The 16,699-nt window shown below is 34.3% G+C and overlaps 1 protein-coding gene across 1 annotated transcript; it reads left to right on the plus strand.

Annotated features, from left to right (window-relative positions):
• Positions 1-2,365: 2,365 nt before the first annotated feature.
• LOC143557491 (uncharacterized) lies at positions 2,366-5,826 on the plus strand. Its single transcript, XM_077046550.1, has 3 exons — positions 2,366-3,702; positions 4,395-4,512; positions 5,116-5,826. Exons 1-3 carry the CDS (start codon positions 2,575-2,577, stop codon positions 5,355-5,357), a joined length of 1,488 nt encoding a protein of 495 aa, XP_076902665.1. The 5' UTR covers positions 2,366-2,574; the 3' UTR covers positions 5,358-5,826.
• Positions 5,827-16,699: the final 10,873 nt, after the last annotated feature.

Consider the following 16,699-nt stretch of genomic DNA (forward strand, 5'->3'; position numbering starts at 1 on the left):
ATATCTTGGATATATGCAAGCCCCTCAAGGTTGTACTTATTATCAATTTCACCCTTCATTGTTTTAAGTTTTAACACAAATTTAAAGGACTTTTATATGTGAGAAAATAAAAAATATACAATTTTTGGGTTAAAACTGTCAGATAAAGCTTACATGGAAACCAAAAATATTTGAATAAGTTTTGCGGATTTGGTTTATTTTTAAAAAAATGGAATTAACTGATAATTTGATAAAGCTATATTTAACAAACCTAATAATTATGACTCAATTTTGATTTTGATGTGTGGCATAATCGATTAACCATAGATATCTGAACTGATATTTTTTATATTAATCTTGGGACTTTAGTTATTCTTTCGCATCTCTAAAATATTGCACGAAACCTATAGGAGGCTAAGAATTATCATGTTTTTTTATTGACAAACCATATTCCAAAATACCATAGATCGAGTATTCTTTATAAGCGAAAATTGACAAACAATTATAATAGTTGATTTGCCTAACATTAATCAAAAACTTCTAAACATAATTTGTAATATCTTAGGCAAAGTTCGTATCGATCTGTTTGTTATATCCATAAGAGAGACATAGGCCATGGAATGTTTTGTCTCATAGATCACCAACGCATTTCGGATGCAATGGCTGTAAACGAGATAAAAACTCCACAATTGAGCATGCTCAAAGTAGGATAACCGAAGGATGATTGACTTGCTAAAAGTCCTCGGATGAGCAACTAAAAAGAATTGTGAAAACCATGAAAAAACTGACAATATCAGTTTGTATGGGGACCAAATGTTACAAGATCTTTCAACTTTAAAATTCTTTCCATCAGTGACTTCATCGAGTAGATTAATAAACAAGTTTAAAAACATTCCATCCATTTTTAGCAACCACTAGAATACGTGTGTGTAGTAAACCAAAATCAGGAGGCACAATCGATAGCCGCCATGTTATGATAACTAGGGATGTGCGTTTTCTGTACCGATTTTTCCCGAGTTTTACACATGATACCGATACCAGTACACCAACCGAACATTTAATACCGGTACCAAATATTTTAGACTTTTATCAGGATTTTCGAGATCGATACCGCTCTCGTAAATAAATAACATTACAAGGACTCAGAATATAAACATTCAATTCAATCTCTCACTCTCTCTAGGCTCTCACTCTATTTCCATTTTTTAAATTTAATAATAATAATATATTAATAATAATAACTATTTCCAGATCCAACGGCCACCACCGTAACCGCCTCTACACACTCCGTCGTACACCGCCGTAATACGCCGTCAACAGGTACGTGTATATTACACACATGTTATAACTGATGGAGTAGTCTGTTTCTAGAAGAATCAGGATCTGATTTGACCGTACGATCTTATTCTATTGATTTTGATGCGTAGAAGTGTAATTTTTAGTTATTGTTGGAGAATTAGGGTTAGCTTATGAATTGATATAATCGGTGTTGAGAACTTGAGATGAATTCGGATCTGATATAGTTATATGACCGTACGACATGGAAATTTATAAGTAGAAGTGGATGTACACGTGTAATTTTAATAAGTTATAGTTATTGTTAAGAGAATTGTTGGAGAATTATGTTAGGTTATGATTTCGGTAGCGTTCGGTGTTGGAAATTAGTGAAGAGAGTTAGTAGCAAATGATTGGAAGGGTGCCGGTGTCGGTTAATTAAGGTTAGGTTATGAGTCGATTGAGTTGGTGTTGAAAACTTTGAGATAGTGAAGAGAGTTAGGAACGGACGGTTTGAGAGCTCATTGGAAGCGAGTAAGGACGATGCCGGTGTTGGTGAATTAAGGTTAGGTTATGAGTTGATCGAGTTGGTGTTGAAAATATTGAGATAGTTGAGAATTAGGAACGACTGATTGGAAGAGAGTAAGGACGGTTTCGGTAACGGTTAATTAAGGTTAGGTTATGAGTCGATCGAGTTGGTGTTGAAAATGTTGAGATAGTGAAGAGAATTAGGAACGAATGAACGGAAGAGAGTAGGGATGGTGTCGGTGAATTAAGGTTAGGCTATGAGTCGATCGGGTTGGTGTTGAACAATTTGAGAGAGTGAAGAGAGTTGGGAACAGACGGTTGTCAGGCGGTTTGAGAGCTCGTCGGAAGCGAGTGGGGACGGGGCTGATGCCGTCGGTGGAGATGAGGAGGACAACTAGGGTTTTCGGGGCAAGGATTTTGAGGTCTGGTAGACGATGTCTTACTACTGAAGAGGTGTTTAAGCATATGAGAAGAGCGCCTTTAGCTGCTGCAAATGCTGAAGGAGATTGGATTGAGTTGCTTGATCATGGCGGCGGCGGCGGTGTTGAATTTATTGGTGATGGAGAACCACAGAAGTAGGTTAAGTTAAGGCAAACAAGGGGAATCAGTCAAATTAAGCTTGTTGATGATGATGAGCATGATGATCATTCTTTAACAGACAATACTCGTTGGGGTTTGGTTTACTCTAGGAAAAGAGTTAGGACTGAATCAACCAGTTGCAGTAATTTAGATAAAAAATTTGGGAAAAAGTTTTCGAGAAAGCAATCTGGAAAGAACATTGTCACTGAAGTTATGCCTCCATCTGTTTTGCAACTAAATATTACCACCACGAAGCCTCGCTTATCTTCAAAATCTAAATCCAAGAAAAAGAAGGTAACGAGGGTTTCAGTCACTAGACCAATCTGTTTAGGTTTACCATGTTTGTCACCAAAAAACAGTGTTACCATCCAATCATGTTTGTCACCAAGAAACAGTGTTACCATCCAACCATGTTTGTCACCAAGAAACAGTATTACCGTCAACCATACCATCCAAAAGAAACGAAGCTCATTAAGATTAAGAAAACTAAAAATCCCTTCAAGTTTTGGAAATTCAAAGTCCACCAGTGCCCCGAACTTCCCAATAAACTCAAAACCTGTGATTTCTAAGCCAATTCAGAAGGCTAGTCTTAAAGAACTCAAGGAAGTAACAGAAAATATAGATTCTGCAAGCTGCAATGCGAGTATATTAGTGATAGAATCTGACAGGGGCTATCGAGAGGTAGGAGCTGTTGTTACAATGGAAATGGTTGGTCCAAATCAATGGTTTCTTGTGGTCAAACGAAACGGGTTCGAGAGGTTTCACATCGATGCGTTAAACGTGATGAGGCCGTGTTTTTGCAATCGAATCACTCTTGCCATAATTTGGGCTAGCAGTGATGAAAGTTGGAGACTCGAGTTTCCAAATAGACAAGATTGGTTTATTTTCAAAGAATTGTACAGAGAATGTTCTGAAAGAACCGTACCGGTTCAGAGCTCTTTAGCAAGCATTATACCCGTGCCCCGTGTGAAAAAAGTATCAGAGTATGCAGATGAAAAGTTTGTACCTTTCAAGATGCCTGATTTATATCTCAGTACACGAGGTGATGAAGTTTCTAGAACATTGGAGAAGATTGATCCTGTTTATGACATGGATTCTGATGATGACGAGTGGTTAAATAATTTTAATGATGGCCGTGATACAAGGGTTGATGAAGATGTTTTTGAGAAAATAATTGATGCTTTTGAAAAAGGGGTTTATTGCTGTCCTGATGATTATTCTGATGTGACAATGGTTGTTGATCGTTGTTTGAGTCTAGCTTCAAAAGATGTTTTGGAAAGTGTTTATGGTTATTGGATTGCTAAACGGAACACGCATGCTGCTCTTGTTCGGGTGTTTAAGGTAAGAAAAATCTATGAATATTATTATTTTGTGACTTGCAATTTCTATGCATGGAAGTAGAGGTGGCAAAATGGGTGGGTTTGGGTCAAAACTATAATTTTTTTGTTTTGGTTTGAAACGGTCATGTTGTCCTGTACCAGTTTTTGTCCCAAAGTTGGAATTTTTTGAAAAAAAATAAGTTTCATATATTATTTTGGAATTTATCTTATTTGAGTGTCCATTTATTTTAGCCAATGAAATCATTTACAATGTTGTAAGTAAGCCTGCCAGAACTGGTGGGTCGGTTGGGTTGGGTGACATGTCAAAACAGGTTCGGGTAAAAATATTCGTAACTTATATGTATTAATTGGTAGTTTGGTACTTTGGTACACTTTAGGTGGTTGGAAATGGTTATTTTTAATTTTTATACTTTTAAACAAGCGGTTTATCAAAGATGCTTTACATAACTTGTATTATCTCAATTATAATCTGTTTCTTGTAATAAAATTATTTTGGAGATCATAATAATGTGGAAGTAAACGGGTCAAAACTGCCATGTCATCATTTAGTATGCTTTACGCTCATAGTGCATACAGTTAAAGATGGTTATAATTATTAGTGTCATGTCAGCATGAGATTATTACATTTGTATTGACTTTAATGGTTGAAGTGTGCATATCTGACCAATGTGGCTGATGAATGTTTGTTTGCAGCTTTACAAACCAAAAAGACACGAGCCACTAAATTTAAAATCGGTTCTTCGCAAGAAGAGATCATTTAGACAACGTGGGACCCAAGCTGGAAGAGGAAAGCAACTTACTTTCTTGAAAGGTGTGTATATCCTTATTAATATTGTTGTTAAAAAACGTTGAATTTGACCGAATTGCGATAATCGAAGCAAGTTTTTTAAGATCTATACGTTAGGTTTTTGAGGTTTTCTGGTTAACGGTTCTGTTCGGTCTGGTTTGAAACTTGAATCTGGTCCCCGTTTGTTTGACACTTTGACCTTTATTATACTTGTATATTTTATTTTGAAATATAGTTGTGTATTTAATACAAACTACTGTTTTTGAGAAAAAAAAGGGGGGGGGACTTTATTTATGTGTAGGCTTGTAAACAAACTAAAAGTTCAGTGAACTGTTTGTTAACCGCCCGGCGGGAAGTTCGTCTATTTAATAAATGAACGAACATGAACAAAAGTTTCCGTTCATATAGTCAAACGGACAGCATGAACACATAAAACCTTTTGGTTCATTACAACTTAGTTTGGTTCTGTTCATTTATACTGTTAATGAACAATGACACGAACAAGAAAACCTCGCGTGCTTTTTAATTGTATGTTATCGTTTGTTTGGTTAAAGGTAAACAAATTTGTCTTCTTATATGGTGCATGTGAAATTACTAAATTGGACATCGGTCTCAAATAATTTACAGCAGCATTATTTGAAAACACAAGAACCGTGGCGGAGACTGAGAACACCGCCACCAAAGTTGAAGAAACCGAAGCGGCGGCTATCTGGGCAGAACAAGCGGCTGTGATGAAGCGGGAAAGAGCTCAGCTGTTGATGAAGGTTGCAGACATACTGACTTACAAGGCGTTAATAGCGATTAAAATTGCAGATTCCCAAGCCATATCCAACGATGATAATATTGATGACCTTTTTTTTGACCGGTGAATAACTTCGGTTTTAGTTGATGTGTTGATTTTACCGATTAAAAAGGTGGTTGTTTTATATAAGTAAAACGCTGATGGAAACCGTTTGTTTTAAATTAGTTTTTGGAAGCTTTTGGATGAAAGCTAGCTGTGTTAGTGATATAATTATTGTACATAAGTTGTATGCGTGTACATTCTGCATCGCTCATAGTACGTTACGAAAAATTTAATGCTGTATAAGCAGAGGTTTGGTTTAGTTTAGTTTCTTCTAAAACTTATAAAAGAAATATGGGTTATAACTTATAACTTATGAGGGCATTAAGCCATTAAATAACTTGTGTGCTGTTTTGTGGTTGTTTTTTAAGTTTTATTATGTTTTTGTTCGTTTTTAGTTATTCCAAGCTTTCGACTTATTATGAATCTGCAATCGACCCGGTGTCAACGGTCACTAGTTGTTATTGGTTTGCATTTTGCACACTTTTGGTCTCCGGACTAGTCTTGACCCGGTTCGTTTTTAAACGTGAACTCGATGTTTACGAGATAAGGGCCTAAGGAGTGTGATAAATAAAAGAAGGCTAATTTGATATATGAGAAGATTTAAAACTCAAAATTTACTAAACTTGTTATGCAAATAAACAAATTTATGCTAAACTAATACACTTTAGAAATATAAATTTGTCCACTTTGTTAAGGCAAAGCATGCATTTAGTGTGTAAATTAAATGAGCTTAAACTGAATTGGGTTTAAACGATTCTGAGCCCGAGCCTAAGTTAAAGCTTAATTATCTTATAAACAAGTCCGGATGTCGTATACTGAGCTTGACAAGACCTGCATACCTAAATTTTATATATAAATAATAGTTTTATTTAATATAATAAATACTTAAATATCATGTATACAACTATGATAAATAACTAAGTAACATACACAAAAGTCGAGCTTTAACTTGAAAATTTATTTACAAGCCAAACTCAAACTTTAGATATATAGCTCATAGCAAGTTGAGTTCGTATTCAAGCTCTTATTATTATTTTTTATTTGTTAAGACTAATCTATATTACATTAAACAAGTCAAGCTTATAATCTTGAAATATAGGTTGACAATTGGACAAACAATAACTAGTATATACTATAATAAGGGTTCCTGTCCTGTCATAAGGGGAGATCATCAAAATGCATATTATCAGAATTTAAAATATATTAAAAAAGAATATTCATTTTCAAAAGGAAGATCAACAACAATATTTTCATGTGTATTTGAGGTTCATTTAAATAATTTATTTATAAGATTTTGTCCAATAAAATACTCACCGGCTTGACTTGTAATAGTGGGAGGTGGTGAAGGTGTGGTAGGGTCTTTGACTTCCTGCTTCACTGGTGGTCAACGATTTTAGAAGTCAACAACTATAAAGTCAACCTAATGTTTAATTTCTTTGGTCAATTTGAGTTTTAGAGGGAGGGTTCAATTTCAAATGCCAAACTTAATAATTTTAATTGTCCATCTTGTTAACCTAATATATTGTACATGATGATATTTTTTTTATTTGAAAAATCAACCGTCAACACTAGAAACCAATAAGAAATGTAACATTTTAGAAAATAAACCTTTTTGAGATATATAATCAATAATTGTATGTAACGAATTAACACTTTTATCTTTCGTTTAGAATCTCAGTGTCGTTGCTTTATTAGCACTGTCTTGCTAGCTCGGCCATATGTAGAACAATATAAGGAGTATAAATAGAGAAAAAACAATAAACGCGTCTCGAGATGCGTTGATGTTGGACCAAGTAGATGAGGTGTTGGGGGTGGCTAAACATGTATTGTTTGACTAGAATTAAGAATATTTTTTTTGTTTACTTGACTAGAATGAAAACATTTAAACATGTATTGGTCACACAACCATTTTCCAGTTATAAAATATTAATTTTTTAGATTTGATACCTTAAAATAGAGGTTGACTTGATAACGGTCTAACAAAGTTATATTATTTATAATACATGTGAAGTTGATATGATGAACTCTTTTAAACTTAACAAATCATATTGATATATGATTCATTAATAATATATAATCCATAATCAAACACTTGATTTGAAAGAGACTATTTGATTGCATGCTAAATAATTGAAATATCTTTTACCAGTATAATTTAATTGAATCAAAATAATATTCTTGCCTTCAAATATACTATATAGTTGTTTTAAGATGCTTCAAATTTGATGCTACAACTTTTGAACATACTTTAAAAAGTTGAATCTGATATGGACCTGAAAATTTTATATGATCTCAAATACGATATGAAGTGAAAATCGTGTCACGCATATGAGGCCTAACACAAAGGAGTTTCCGTGGGTTATACAAACACGACTTGTTGAACTAGAAACTTTATATTTGTGTTCTCTTTTTTTCTTTGCATACTAATACTCTAAAATAAAAAATGTACAAAAAATATATATAAAGGTAGGTAAAATAATTACATTAAAACAAAAATATTTAATAATGTATGACAAAATACATTCATTTTAATGTATGACAAAGCACATATAAAAAAAGGTATAATATTCAAAAGGTTAACCTATTACTTGCGTCGATCCAAATACGACCCGTTTAACTAAACATATTTACATGTTTGACATAAAGCTGACTCGAACTCTTCGACTAAATCTAAAATTATGAATCTCGTATTATTTTAATCTCGTGGCAGAAATTTAAAAACTATCTATTAGCATATGGCTTATTTATGTGGGGATGAAAAAGTTTTATTTATATTATAAAAACATCCTTATTAAATGAACCTAAGTATTGATAGCTTTATTTAATATTTGATTTTCAAGGCGTATTTGTACGCTATTTTCCGAATATTCTTTTTGCCGTCCTTAATATAATACTTAACAAGGTCTTAAATACATGTACTATAGTTTATATTATATTGAGTTTATTATTCCTTGAAAATAAAGAAAATAATAAATAATCCATTGACTTTGCTAACATTTCTTATTATATAAAGAGTTACACACCCCTATCATACCTTCACTTCATCTTCAACCAATACACATAACACCACCTGAAAACATGATTTGTTTAATGTATGATGGCTATGGAGCTTCAACAACCACCCTTGTGTTCATCACTTGCATTTGGGTTCCGTTTGTCCAATTAAAGAACACAATTTTCAAAATTGTATCTATTTTGATGACAATGTTATTTCAGATACAGCGTCGTCATCATGACCAGGTAATTCATAATAATACCCATGACCATGACATCTGTTGGAAAGTTTTTCCAGACGTCTACCATCGCCCGACTCTTCCATCTCATGATGCATCCTCAAGAGGAGATAGCAAAGTGGAGGATGATGTATGCTCCATTTGCTTGTTTGAGTTTGAGGAAGTGGATGAAGTGAGCCAACTCGACAAGTGTCATCATGTGTTTCATAAACGTTGCATTGCGAGATGGCTAGATCACGGCCATTTCACTTGCCCTCTTTGTAGATCTAGCTTGCTAGACATTTCATGCAAACTTGTAGCGTAAAACATGTTTTTCGTGTTTTCTAGTACTTTGTTTTAGTTGAGCCCTTGACGAGTTGATTGTATAACCATCAAAGTATATGGAGTAGAATGCACATCGTGTAATTAACCCGGATGACAAGCTTAGTTATGAGGTTATTATGATTCTAATAATATTTTTAAGATTATATTTAGACTTGGATAAATAATCTAACATTAGCTTTTATATCAACTTAATGTATATAAGAGAGAGAAAAAAACTCATTGTTATCAAAACGGCACTAGCCAAGACGAATACATAAACATACGAAGTGGGAATAATTACACAACCTTACGCTAAATCAATACATTTTAAAATCAAATATGTTCTCATTTTTGTTAAACGTACTGAGGCGCTCGCAAACTAATTGAGATCGACTCGATAAAAGATTGTCATGAGCCAAGCTTAAGTGATCACGAATCTTAGCCCATATAAATGAATATGGCTTAATATACCGAGCTTGGCTACAATTGTTTGCGTAAATGAGGTTTTTGTTATATCAATAATATATATATATATATATATATATAGGGGAGGGTTATTTTGAGAACCATGGTGAGTTTTAAGAACTTTAAGAACCCAATTTTGAACCACGCATTTAATTAAATGATATGAAATATGTGGTTGAGATTAAATTTAATTAAAAAATAAAGCAGGAGAGAGACTAAGTATTTTTGATAATTACACAAGTTTAAACATTAGTTACACATGTGTAAAAAGTCGATTCGGTGTGTAAAAAAATACCGTAATTTTTTTGTACATCACTTACACTTACGTATTACACATGTGTAAAAAAAAATCGAAATTTTTTTTTGTTACGTTGAGTTCTTTCGAGTTCTTAAAACTCAAAGTGGTTCTCAAAAGAAATCAATCCTATATATATATATATATATATATATATATATAAAAGATAATAAATATATCATGTATATAGTTATGATAAACTACAAGTTAAGCGAATCAAAGTATCTATTAAATTAAGCGGACTCAAGTTGAATCGCTCAAAATTTAAGCTCACAACCGGACAAACAGTAACATCAGTTATCCGATATGCTTTTTATGGAGTAAGACAGGGGTAGTTGAAAGTAAACGTTTCTCCTTACCAAACCAGTAGGAGATAAACACTATAAATAAACATACAAGTTACAACAAGACCCTTAAAGAATACATACAACACATACTAGAACAATATAAACAAGGGTGTAAAGTATAACATTAAGTATGTTTGATATCCCCCTTCAAGCGAAACGGTGGTGGTCCGATGCGGAGGCGATCCCGAAAAAACTCAAATGGGCGGATGGTGTGTTCTTGATTTCCCGTCAAAATCAAGTCATCAACATAGACGAGAAGATATATGATGCACGTGTCTCGTTTAAAAACAAATAACGAGGAGTCCGCACGACTACATGTGAAGCCATTTGCAACAAGAAACGAACTTAGACGATAGAACCACGCCCTCGGGGCTTGTTTAAGGCCATATAGGGCTTTGTTGAGACGACAAACATAATCTGGATATTTGGGATTCTCAAACCCTGGGGGTTGTTTCAAATAGACAACTTCGGTTAGGTTTCCGTGAAGGAAAGCATTGTTTACATCAAGTTGGTGTAATGACCAATTATTGATGACCGCCAATGACAAAACAGTCCGAACAGTGGTAGCTTTTATAACCCGGACTAAACGTATGTGACTAGTCCAGGCCCGGGATTTGGCTATAACCTTGAGCAACCAGACGGGCTTTATATCTATCGATAGACCCATCCGCGTGATACTTAGTGCGAAAAAGCCATTTGGAACCGACTACATTGTGATGTTTGGGTCTAGGAACTAATGTCCAAGTTTGATTAGCATGCAAGGCATTCATTTCTTTGTACATGGCGTCCAACCATTTCGGGTTTTTGGCGGCCGTTTTAAATCCTTTTGGATCAGCAGATGCAAATAAAGCCGTAGACAGGTTATGCTCATGCGTATGGGCTAAATTGGCCCTGTTTTTTGGCTTAAAAATCCCAGCTTTTGCACGAGTCACCATATGGTGTCTTGTCGGTTCGGTTTGAATCGTGCTGGTAGTTGACATTGGTTCAGCTAAGGGAGTTTGGGTTATGGGTGCAGCAGCCATATCATTATTATCATTTGTATTTTGTGAAGATGTTACGTCTGGGATGTCCACCGAAGCAGCAGCCATGGGAATCCGGATGTGGGCCTCATCACAAAGCCCACAAGCAGTAGGTTTGGGAGGATCTATGATGGATGAATGTACTGTAGCAGTGGGTGTTTGAGTCTAAGTTGGTGTATCAATATCATCTAGAAATTTTGTCACAAGCAGCATGGATACTTGAATTTGAGTGTTTGTACCAGCAAAGGGAAAATTCGTCTCATCAAACCGAGCATGGCGAGTGACAAAGGTTCGAGACGTTGTTGGATCAAGACAACGATAACCTTTGTATTGCGTGCAATAGCCCATAAAAATGCATGGTATACTTCGTGGAGCGAGCTTGTGATCTGCGTAATCTCGTAGATATGGATACACCCGACAAGAAAATGGACGAAAATTAGCATAAGTTGGAGCTCGATTGAATAGTATTTCAAATGGTGTTTTATTCTGTAATACAGGTGTTGGTAACCTGTTTATAATATAAACTGCCGTGCTAAACGCATGGACCCAATATGCCGGTGGGACATGACCATTAAATAACATGGCGAGACCAGTTTCCACAATGTGTCTATGTTTACGTTCAGCTCTCCCGTTTTGTTGCGGAGTATACGGACATGAGATTCGGTGAAATGTGCCATTAGCATCAAGTAATTTCCGCACATTATGATTTAAAAATTCTGATCCACCATCACTTTGGAAGACTTTTATCTTGCAAGCAAATTGTGTTTGAACAAATTGCATAAATGTTTTAAAAACCTCATAAAAACCGGATTTAGTTTTTAGTGGATAAAACCACGTGAACCTGGAAAAATCATCAATAAAGGTTACGTAATAACGATAAGCATCAATCGAGCATACCGGAGAAGGTCCCCATAAGTCACAGTGTATTAAATCTAACGGGTTTGATGCCCGCTTTTCATTTAACTCAAAAGTTAACCGATGAGCTTTTGCTAATTGACAAGATGAACACGTAATAGGTTTCGGTAAAATTGAAGTAACCGATAAATGTCCCAATTTATTCAAAAGTAAAATAGAGTCAAAAGACACATGTCCCAAACGAGAATGCCAAAGTTCATATGAAGCCTTCAACTTATTTTGAGAAGTAGCCACAAAAGCTTGTGGGTTATTTTGAAGGACATAAAGTCCCCGTTCACACCTTCCTTGAGCTAGAACTTGCTTCGTTGTTCGATCCTGAATATAAAAATATGGTTGTGAAAATAAGACATCCATCCAATTATCAGTTGTCAGTTTGCTAATAGATAGGAGATTTTGGGTGAGCTTTGGAATAACCAAAACATCCCGAAGATGAATGTTATTATTAATATGTGTGTGACCAGTGTGTGTAATTGGAAGAGCATTACCATCTCCAAAACAAACATTAGAATTACCCTTATATGGAGCCGGTTGAGTGACAGTTTCTTTGTTTGGGGTCATGTGATCCGTGGCACCGGAATCAACACACCAGTCTGGTCCCGTGTTGAAAACATTACACTGGGCATGAAAGGCTTTAGCCAAATCCGAGTCCGAACCAGGAGCATGTGTGGCATAAGTTGCAAGAGCTGGGATTTTTAAGCCAAAACATAGGGCCAATTTAGCCCATACGCATGAGCATAACCTGTCTACGGCTTTATTTGCATCTGCTGATCCAAAAGGATTTAAAACGGCCGCCAAAAACCCGAAATGGTTGGACGCCATGTACAAAGAAATGAATGCCTTGCATGCTAATCAAACTTGGACATTAGTTCCTAGACCCAAACATCACAATGTAAACAAGGGTGTAAAGTATAACATTAAGTATGTTTGATAGTAGTTCTGATCGAGCGGAGACGAGGAAGGATTTTTATTGAACGCTTCATTAAGGAGGTATCTAGACATCTTAATTCTTATCTTACTGTGTCATGGCTCATGCGGTAGTTGTTAATTTCACATAGTAATTATCCTTTGTCATTTTTACTTTTGTAAATATTTGTCTTAAATTACTAAAATATTTGTAGATTGTGCTCTACATTTGCTATTGGCCTAATAATGCTTCAAATTTGTTGCTTTTCCATAAGTGTCTTAAGACATTTTGTTGTAGCAAACCTAATCTACACTTTTCTTGAATCACATAGGGGTACTATATATAATGCATCATTTTGTGAATATGCAGATTGTTAGTATAACAAGCTTACAATTGAAGTCACATTCGCAAGTCAGTAATTATTGTTGTAAAGTAGTTTTTAGTTTTTTTTACTCCTGTTTTAATTTTTTTTAGATTTTAACTATTTGTTGCAGATTGATTTGGGCAACAGTTAGAGGTTGTGCATTTGGCCGTTTGCGTGTTCTGATAACGGCACCTAAACGCCAGCATACATGGATTTTAGACAAAGATACGGGGCTTCTCAAGGTATTATAAATAATTTTATTTAAGTGTTGCATTGAAAAAAGAGTTTGCAATATGCACAAGAATGGTGGATTAGTTAATGTGTCAAACCATGTACTTTTGGTGCTGTAACTTTTTGTGTCGGTTACTGATCTTCTTTGTTTTGTCTACAGTTTCAGGAAACACATTTTTTTTCGTCTATGGTTTCAGGTAATACTTTAGTCGTACATAGATTTGTTGTTTTGCTTTTGATCCGAGACTATGTTATCATGTTTTACTATAGTTGTGTATAACATGTTTTTAGTTGTATATAGATAGATGTTTTTAGCATCTGCAACCTGACACAATAACGCAATAGTTGGTTGTTATAATGAATAGACCATGCTTCATTTTAATTGATGATCTATTTTCGTGGTAGTTTATTAATTTGGAAATGTCTTAGCGTAATTAAATGTGACAGCTTTACGCATCCTTATTATCACAATTTGACACTTTTAATTTACATATAAATTTCCATCACAATGTCCCTTTATACTAATTTTTGGTTTAGGACATTCAATCACATGATGTGTGATCCTTTTCCTTGGCCTTAGTTACTAAATAGTAAATGCTAATGTGATTTTAGTTACTTTGTTTCAGGGATCTCAACTTGCATTTAGTTGAGTCTCCTGCCATAGCTCCTCAAAAAGTGCAAATAGACGTGGCTAACCATGTATGTAAAAACCACTTAACGTATTTTAAAGCGAACACATACCAATAGCACAAACATGCATAACACAAACGAATTAACAGGAAAAAAAACTACTTGGAGAGTACTTGGCCCGCAGCAACGCGCGGGTACGAATACTAGTTGGTATTAAGATGTTGTATAGAGGTGTTTTTCCTTAAGTTGTACAGGTTCAAGTTCGGTGGTAGTGGACATAAAAGTGTAAATTTACAAGTACTATTATAGAGTGTGAGTTTACTTTTTAAAAAACCTAAAAACAAAACTACATTTGCGTTAAAATTCTTGTCACAAGTAGAGGTGGACAAATTAACCGCTTAACTTAACCGACTTGAAAAGTAAACTGAAATTGAACCAGCTTGAAACCGTAGGTTCGGAATTAGTTTGTAATTTTCTCCACCAAAACCGGTTCTAAACCGGCAAAAACCTGTCAAAATCGAATAAAAATGATCAAAACCCGAACTGAAACCGATCATAACCTGATCAAGAAACTAGTTTTAACCCGAACCAAACCCGATCATAAACTGGTTTAACTTTTAATGATCAAACCAAACTAATTTCAACCCAAACTAGTTCTGAGTTTTAAACCGACTTGTAAACCTCTAGTCATAAGAGGAGATCATCAATATACAGATTACTAGAATATGAAATATATATTAAAAAAAGAAGATTCATGTTCAAAAGGAATATCAAGAATATTTTCTTGTGTGTTTGAGGTATTTTTTAAATAATATAATTTTAGTTTTTAAGATTCTGTCCAATAAAAAACTAACCAGTTTGACTTGTGAGAAGTGGGAGGTGGAGAAGGGGTGGTGGGGTCAAAAACTATAAAGTCAACCTGATGTTTAATTTATTTAGTCAACCACAACACTAGAAAATTTATTTGATAGCGCATTTGAACCTACCTTCAATACCTGAGTAAGTTTTTTTAAGGCGTTATTTCAATTATTTATATTGATTTTGACTATTCAGACCTGACTCACTTAAGATTACCATAAGGAGAAAACGTACCATTGTGAAGAAAAAAAAAACCCTTGAGTCATGTTTCGTATCTAAGACTATAAAAGACCCCAAGTCTTGACCATCACTCCCATACCATTAAACCAGAAGGCTAATTCTTTATAACATAATTACTTGTAATGTAAATATGGAATTACCTGTGTTGAAATGAATTTTGATCTTTTATGTCGAATTCGTGCGTAGTTGGTATATCCCGAATGTCTTGCTTGTATAGCCCTAGTAACATACACAGCGTAACGACTATAGGGAGACAAAAATGAGAAGGAAACCTAGAGAGGTGTTAATGTTGGATCAAGTAGACGTGTTAGATCAAAATTTGACTAGAATTAAAACTTCTACACACAAGTTACACCTAAGCATGTTCCATCATAAAAATCTTGATTTGATATGCATATTTGAAGTTGATACGATGAGTTCTTTCAAACTTACTAAATCAAATTAATACATAGTTTAATGATGATATGTAGTACATAATCAAATACTTGATTTGAGAGACTACATAATTAGTTGCTAAGTAGTTGAAATATCTTTTATCAAATTGAAAACAAAAGGATCAAAATAGATCTTTTTGCCTTGAAATATACTTTATAGTTGTTTTAGGATGCTTCAAAATCGATCCAACAATTTTTTATGGAAGATTTTTGCGGAATGACAGGTAAATCCCATATCGATTTGGCAATTTGACACGCGCTAACCACGACATAGTTATTTTGCATTTTAATACTTTAAAATAACAAAATTTAAACGTGTACAAAATAATTATGTTTAAACAAAAGGAATCATATTAGTTTCTATGTTATCAATTGAAGTTTTGACAAAACATATTAACATATTTAAATAAAGTTATAAAATTAAAAGGTCAACTTGCGAACCTGTGTCAACCCAAACACTGCTCGTCTAGACAAGCATGTTTACGTGTTTGATCTAAACTCGCTAGACCTCACTTGGACTAAATCTAACCATATAAAAACTTGTATCGTATTTGTATCGTGTCAGAAGTTCATGATGAATAACTTCGGCTTATTTACCTTAAGACGAAAATGTTCTAAATAAAGTTTGTTATAACCTTTTTATTAAAGGTGCACAAATCAATATTTGAGCCTAAAGTGGTTCGATTTCAGGCAAAGTACATGAAAATAGGTTTAAATTGTTACTTTTAAACAATATCAATATGTTAATTACATCGGCGTCGTTTGAGGTAGAATTGATAAATCAACCATTCCACATACACGAAGACACCAATTTTCCAACTTAACTTTGATGAAAATCAAGAAATCAGATCGCAAGTGGTTGATTGTAAGCTACAAATCGTAATCTCCCCAATTTCCAAAACTCCTTTTACCCATGTTCCAATCGCCCTCCCGGAGGGATATGCGCATCTAAAAAATCTTTCATGCTTAACTTTGATTCAATGATCGTAGTCAAAATTAACTGGACCAAGTACATACTTCACCAAATAATACTATACCTCCAAAAAAAAGTTGTGTATAATTAATTAATAATACTATGATAGAACAGATGTATAATCTCAAAACCTAATAATATATCACTCCGCTCAAA

This window comes from Bidens hawaiensis, unplaced genomic scaffold (assembly GCF_021521415.1).
Source record: "Bidens hawaiensis isolate Kalapana, Puna unplaced genomic scaffold, B.hawaiensis_p1.1 tig00018977_1, whole genome shotgun sequence".
Taxonomy (NCBI): Eukaryota; Viridiplantae; Streptophyta; class Magnoliopsida; order Asterales; family Asteraceae; genus Bidens; species Bidens hawaiensis.